Below are 7,844 nucleotides of genomic sequence, written 5' to 3' on the forward strand. Positions count from 1 at the left end.
ATGCACATCCCTTCATGATATGCAAATTTTAAAATGATCAAGTTTTAAAATGTAAGTCACAGCATACTGGTTTAATGACAATTATAGAATACTGACAACAAATTATTATTATTGTGTGTGTTACTATGTGCAAGTGTTATCTTAACCCATATCTGGACTGGATCAAAAAACAGTCCATAGACTTTAACCTGTGATACACTGTAAAATTAACAGTAACTGTCTTACATCCGTTCATCTGGCCGTTTACAGTTTACTCTTGGAGAACGTCCCGCCCCTCCCAGCACCTAAGCTGAATTTTGTTGCTCCAGTGACTGCTTCAGCTACAACGACTGGCAGGCCATGGTCAAACTCATACTGCATGGCCTGGGTGAAGGAGGAGGAGTCAAAGACTGCATGGTAGGCGGAGTTATGGTCTGCACGGAGACAGAGCTGTGGAAATGCGCTGACCTGTTCGGCAAGTTCAAGAGCCACTTGAAGTGCTAGAACAAATGAACACAGACTGACAATTAGATGTGAAGATGCCAAAATGGGGCCATTCCTAGTTAAGTTTAACAGACCTCTGACAAAAGAAGGCAAACTATCAGCAAAAAACATTGGGCAGATGTGGCACTCCTAAACCATTTTTTTTTTCGTTGACCATAATGTGTGACCTCAAGTGACCTCCATATCATCACTCATTTCCTTCTGATATTAACTCGTTTTGTCCTTCTGTGTAACACATGGAAGCTCTGGCCTCTGTCCAGATCTCCTATGGAAAGTCCACTCGAGTGACTTCACTTTGGAACTGAAGTGCTTACTTTAACAGTATCTCTAAACAGCTTTGAGCTCATCTCATCTTACCTAGCTGTGACTGTGTGAACTGCTGCCACATTACATTAGTTTAATCTGCTAACATCCTCAAGGGAACTCCACTCCACCATCTACTGGTCAGATAACAGCCCATATACAGTACAGTTTTGAAAGATGCACTGACATTCTGTAGAAAAGGTAGACATAGTTAGAGGGAATCTCATTGTTCCAAAACTGTATGACTTCCTTTTATGAAAGCATATAGTATGGCAGAATACCACAAGATCACTCTAAAAACAATAATCCATACAACATTAATCTTTATTCCAAGGCTTCTGTAAAAATGATAAAATTATGTAGGCTATTAAATTATAAGAGAAAATTCTCTTAACTTCTCAAATTTTATTTGTGCTTTCGCATATTCAAACTTTCCACATTACAATTAGTCATGACTCATGTGACAAGCCAGAACACCATCAAGCATATTTTTCTAAGTAACTATTAATAATATTACTTCAACATAGGTAAAATGTAGTTGGTTTATGATGTTCAATTGCCATATCATGCTAAAGCAAGTTTTAAGGTGTAGTGTATGTGTGCCTTGGCCATCAGGCACCACTCTGTTTGCCAGTCCAAATGTTAAAGCCTCTTGCGCCTTTACCGGTCGGCCTGTGAGGATGAGATCTAGAGCTCGCGAGAGAACAATCAGCTGTGGCAATCTCACTGTACCCCCATCAATCAAAGGCACACCTGTGTGAGACAAACAGAAAGAGGCTTATAGACATAGAGGAGCTGAGGATTAACTGGTAGGAGGTGAGTTATGAACACAGATACCATCCTAAAGTTTGAGGTCAGATTTTCTTATTTGAAAGATAATAATAATTTGTTAGTCAAGGATGCATTAAATTTATAAAAAATAACAGTAAAGACATTTATTATGCCATGAAAGTTAGAATGCCCATGCCATTTCAATGTACAATTTGTCACTGACTTGTAAATTTGTCACAGTGCACAACAAATAAACTTGAAACTAAAAAGCTTACTTGATTTTTGAGTTACTTGATTCTTATGGATTACTGGACAAATGTGAAATCTAGGTATTAATTAAAATTTATCAATATGTGAAAATACTTATCAGTCAGAATATACTGTAGGAGTGCAACCCCAATAAAATTATTATTAATATTATTTATATGTACATAGACCATTGTATTACAGACAGACACACAAAGGGTCCTGAAAACATGTCTAATCACCAGCAATCCTTCTGCACTTAGAGCTCTCTTTATCTCTGCCAATTCAAACTAGCACCATTACTACCACATTCTATAAATGATATTTTCTCCTGTAGTGGGTTATGGAAATAATGCAGCTCTATTCATAGTGGCTTGAGAGGGTGAGAGATAATGAGTGGATACATCTGCTACCAATCATCTGTCCTCTCAGTCCAACACGCTACACATCTGGCAGCCTAAGCTGAGGTGGGAGGGAGTTCTTTCAGTGAGCACATCCTTCCATATTTCCTCTGCTCTTTTAGCCCACTACTCAAGTCTGTCATTCAGAAAGTCAGTCCTCCATCTCTATTAAACATCTGCAAGCATGCAGCTGACACACCAGATGTGAAGAGGCGCATCTGTTTCAGAAAATGAACCTATAAAGTCTTAAAAGCAGAGGCAGTGTAGAAATCATAAATGCAAGGAATGAAGGTACATACATGCTAATATTAATTAAATCATCAGAGCCGCCAAATCTAGGTTTGACCAACTGACCATCTGAAAGAATCCAAGGGATTTTTTGACATACAAGAAAATTTGCATTTAGGAATCAGTGTGACCAAACCCTCAAAGGTACTTTTGTACCTTTTCTAAGCTCATAGTGTCCATATTATACCTTGAGGAGTATATACGCTGCTGGTACAAACATGTGTTACTGCCCCAGAGATACATTTTTGCTACAAATTTGGTAGGTATGTTAACATGCACTCCTTTTCTGTCAATCCAAATCAATCCAATCCAATTTTAGATTCTCTAAGTTCTATGTACCCTAAAGCTAAGCATTTAAGCTATCATAACACTGGTATTTTTTAATTCGATTGAGAAAGTAGTCTGATTCAAGCGTTTACATTGCTAAAATTTTCCAATTAAACAGATTATTTATGACCTGAGAACTTATGAGAACTGCTTGTTCTATGTACATTGTACATAGACATTGTACACAGATGGATGGTTTGAGTTTAGTCAGACTGATGTAGGTGATTGCCAATTGGAATCTGTCTGACTGACTGAGCCATCAATATGATTATAAAGAGATTATTAGGTTGCACGTAAACTTAGCTATGCTGTGACTGTGAGTTAGATAAAGTAGTCCATACATCTCGTCAAATCAATCCACTACATTTATTCCCAGACCTTGACTATTGCGCAAAATCCTCTTGCTTTCACACACAGGAGACATTGAAGTGGTACAATGGCTTTACAGAAATCACTGAATGACTCCATGTCACTAGACCTGCATTAGCAGCTGGGTGATTTCAGTTCACCTCAGGTGTTTGACTGAATGAATGGATCTGTCTGTGTAAGCCTGAGCCTGTGGTTGAACTTTTATGTCTTCCTGTACGTGTTCATGCTGGTGATACTGGTATCCACAGAACATCAAAGTACCAACAAAGCCTACGACGCAAGTTTGCACACACAATGGTGTTGGGGTAATGCAGCGTTACACCACACTACCACACTAGAGCTCAGGAAAAAACCTTTAGACGCACACTTACATAAACGCAAAAACAGCTAAATTAGATGCTATAAGATGTGGTCTACATGTCTGTGAAATCAGAACCAACATGACCATGATACAAAACCTGTCACATATTAATTATAATTCCAAATCCCTAAGAGTTACACCTGAGATTTAGTTTGTTTTAGTTTAAGCTGTTCATTTACAATAAATGAATGCATTAAGGGAAGCCTTCCATTCTCAAGACAACTCAAATCATCAATGGATTTGATGAAATCTGCATCCCTGAGTCCAAGCATTATATGCCAAGGTAGGATCTGAAGGTTGAAAGAGAGTGTCTGTAAAATCTGAGAAAGGTCGAGTCATTTCAGTTGTTGGCAGCCACTCCGGTGGCTGAGGTGGATGAATGGAAATTGCATTCAGATCAACTGGCATTGACCACCTGGGCTGTTGGATTAGATACAACGTGTGCAGTTAGGGCCTCTTAAAAATGATAAACTCAGATTTCACAGATCTTCTGGTCTCTGATAAATGTACTGCATTTCATTTGAGCTGGGAACAAACTGTCCAAGTGAAACAGAATATTTGATGAGAAAACAATGACTGGGTCATGAAAAGTGGGCGCTCCATAGCAGAATGGAATCAGACCTGAATGTGAAGTTCCCGTCCAGACACTGTCAGAACCCACTTTTTCACTTGGATGTTGAGGCTGAAGGTCAGGTCAGGACGTTTTGATGTATCCCAATGGTAAAACTTTACCTGAAAAGCCCAAATAGCTATAGATGATGTCAGCCAAAAAGGAGAGTCGTTTTAATAAATGCGGCAAAAGTTATTACTTTTAATTTAAAGTTTATAAAGGCTTTTTTCTTTGGTATAACGCATTGATGAATTGTACACAATAAGACCAGGAAGGTGTTTTAAGAAAGTAAATAGGGCCAATGTGCTAAAGACTATGTAACTTTTTACTCAGTCAAACAATATTTCCCTTGGGTTTTACTGTGTAACTGCACTAGCTGAATCACTTAAATGGCTTGTTCACATTCTTTTCAGGGCTGTTTCGTTCAGTTTGGTGGCTCAATGTAGTATCTGAAGACAAAACAGGAAGGATTTGGCCACATCAGAGAGATTTCAGTCAGTTTTGGTGCATATTTTCCTTTTCCAGGGTTACCTCCCCCAACCTTTCTCATTTCTGTCTCTTCGTCTCTCACCACGAGGGATTCCCCTAGGCTGTTCCCATCTTGGTCTCCCATATACAGCCCTAAAATTCACTTGCCAAAATAAGATTAGGTAAAATAAAACCTACAAGCAGGATGTTAAAATAAACCCTTTCCACTGATGGTGGCCAAGACATCTATTATGTGAGATGAATGGTGTTTAAGGGCCTACTGTGCACTGTGGGTAAGTACAGGAGAGAGTGAGGAAAATTCAGAGGAAATAAGTGGGTAGTGTCAGAGCGCTTAGCCTTGTTCTGGGAGAAAAAGTCTCTAAATGATAGTTCCCATTTAAACTCAATCATAGCAGAATGGCCACAGGAACCGATGTGCGGCAAAAACAACACACAAAATTTGTTGACAAAACATTTTGGTAGGAATGGTTACATGTTAGATGCTCAAATCAGAAGAGTAATGTGACTATAGATATCATATCGTGTAAGCTATTGGATTTGTTCATGATTTCAGAAATAAACACAAGTTTCTGGAAAAAATGTGTGGCGTCTGCCTGTGCAAGTCGCTGCCACAATGTCAGTATGTTGCTAGAGGTTACTAAGCTGTACTGAGTATGTTTGAGCAAGTTGCTATGTGGTTTATAGAGTATTGTGGGTGGTTGCCAGGGATTTGCTACATATCTATGCTACATAACCAAGATGTCCTGAGTGGTGTATAGCACATTGCTGTGCGGTTACTGGGATGTTGTGGGTGGTTGCTACGTGGTTACTTAACTGTTCTGAGTGGTTTTTAAAATGTTTCTAAGCAGTTGCATGTTTCTATGCATTTGCTAAGCTGTTATAAATGTTTATATGGATGATAAGGTGTGATACTAGCTGACAAGCCAGACTCTGAGCTGTTAATGTTGATTATTTTCAGATTAATTACAGGAATTATTAAACAGAAATATGTAAGGTATAACTGACGACGGGCCAATTATTCCACTTACATCATAGTTACCACACATCAAGACATTGTTCAGATCTGCAGGCATGTGCAACGGGGGGTGCTTTGGGGGCTCAAACCCCTGCCCTTTTCCCCAAATTAACCAAAAGTGCCCCTCTCTCAACAGTTAGCAACAATAATATTGTGGTTAATAATATGAAATGCTTTTGATTTATAATTATGGTTCAAAATCAGTAACAATTGGCTCATAACTCTGAAAATACCTGTTTATTTTTACTTATAGTCTGAGACGTCATTGTCATTGCGTTGCTACAGGTTGTGTGTGTCTTAAAGGGGTCCTATTATGCTCTTTTACAAAGTCTTGATTTTGTTTTTTTCGGGTGTACTAGAACAGGCTCTCATACTAGGTTGTTCGAAAAACACATTATTTTTCACATATTTTACATTATTACAACACCTCTCTCCCCAGTCTGGCATGAACGACTTGAATAGTTCCTGTATCAAATGAAGGCCCGCCTTCTGAAATACGAAATGTGCTGTGATTGGTTAGCTGGGCCAGTGTGTGCTGTGATTGGTTTTGAAAAGTGATTTCTGTTAAATAAAATATCTCCTTTTGAAGTGGACTTTGAACTTTGTAACTTTGCAGATATTTTTTATGCTCAAACAGCAACATTACAGACTAACTAAAGTTGAAAAAGTGAAAAAGCATAATAGGACCCCTTTAAGGCTGGAATACAAGACTTTTGCCCAGATTTTACCCTGATTTACAGTCTGGAGAAGTTGACGCTAGTTGCCAAAAATCAGAGCCAGTCTATAGATTTGAGTTAACAGATTTCACCGAAAATTGCGTAGTGTATGACGTTCACAGAAAAATTTGAAAAATCGTGTAGTGTATTCCAGCCTTTAAACAAGCTCAAATGTCATTGGACAGTGTGAAGTGGAGTGGTATCTTCCCGGTCTTATTCATGAATCGTTTAAAAACTATGTAGCCACTGTCTGTTTAAAATGTATTTATTTTTATTTATTTTTAAAAGGCTAAAATGGAAGATGTAGCATTAATTGACCCTTCATAGGGAGCATGATTGACAGGCGATCTGACCAATCATAACGCCGAATCCGCCATTTTGTCCGACACACAAATCAGACAGGAAAGTAGACTAGATTAAAGGGGTGAAAATTTTGTGATTAATCACTTACCCCCAGGTCGTTCCAAACCCGTAAAAGCTTTGTTCGTTTTCGGAACACAATTTAAGATATTTGGATGAAAACCAGGAGGCTGTCCCATTGACTGTCAAGTAAATTACACTGTCAAGGTCCAAAAAAGTATGAAAGACATCGTCAGAATAGTCCATCTGCCATCAGTGGTTCAACCGTAACGTTATGAAGCGACGAGAATACTTTTTGTATGCGAATAAAACAAAAATAACGACTTTATTCAACAATTTGTCTCCTCGGTGTCTCTCCGCATCACTGTAGCACCATTTAGTACTTGGCAGTCAATGGGACAGTCACAAGCCTCCCAGTTTTCATCCAAAATATCTTAAATTGTGTTCCTAAGAAGAACGAAGCTTTTACGGGGTTGGAACGACATGGGTGTAAGTGATTAATGACAAAAATTTTATTTTGGGGTGGAGTATCCCTTTAACTTTGGAGTTAGTAGAAATAAAATACCTTCTGATGTTCATTCATGTTTATTTCATGCTTTTAAGTAAATCTGAAAAGATGATCGACTCACATTGTCACGACAAATTAAAGAGCCACAAAACAGTATTTAATGTTTGAATTTCTCAAAATATGACAAATTTTCAAAGCTAAGACTTTGTTTCATACCAGAAATAACCTGCTCTGTCTTCTCTGTCGGCGCGTTGTCAGTGTCCTCTTTGCTCTGCACTGAGTGAGACCATGATGTGTGGCATGAGAGCGAAATGGCTTGTGAAGGGTCAATTGTAAGTAGTGTTTAATTTACTCTTATTCAAACTCTTACTAATATTTGATATGATAGTTAGTTAAAAGAAGCCCAAGTACCATTAACAGGCCTATTGTAAATGTAAAGTGTAAGCCGTTCAAGTTCAATTTTTGTAATTAAAATGCTCTTTTGTTTAGTAACTATTTTCTTATGCATCTCAAGAATCTACCTCCCAATACTATATATACACTGAACAAAATTATAAATGCAACACTTTTGTTTTTGCCCCCATTTTTCATGAGCTG

General features: G+C 38.2%; 1 protein-coding gene across 1 annotated transcript in view; it reads right to left on the reverse strand.

The window, feature by feature from the left end:
- Nucleotides 1–243: 243 nt before the first annotated feature.
- Nucleotides 244–7,844, reverse strand: part of LOC107742258 (2,3-dehydroadipyl-CoA hydratase) — a 23,464-nt gene continuing 15,863 nt past the window's right edge. The window contains 2 exon segments of the mRNA XM_074560188.1: nucleotides 244–479; nucleotides 1,390–1,539. Coding sequence (XP_074416289.1) covers nucleotides 244–479; nucleotides 1,390–1,539 — 386 coding nt within the window.

This window comes from Sinocyclocheilus rhinocerous, unplaced genomic scaffold, assembly GCF_001515625.1.
Source record: "Sinocyclocheilus rhinocerous isolate Xijiao unplaced genomic scaffold, SAMN03320098_v1.1 scaffold286, whole genome shotgun sequence".
NCBI classification, from domain to species: Eukaryota; Metazoa; Chordata; class Actinopteri; order Cypriniformes; family Cyprinidae; genus Sinocyclocheilus; species Sinocyclocheilus rhinocerous.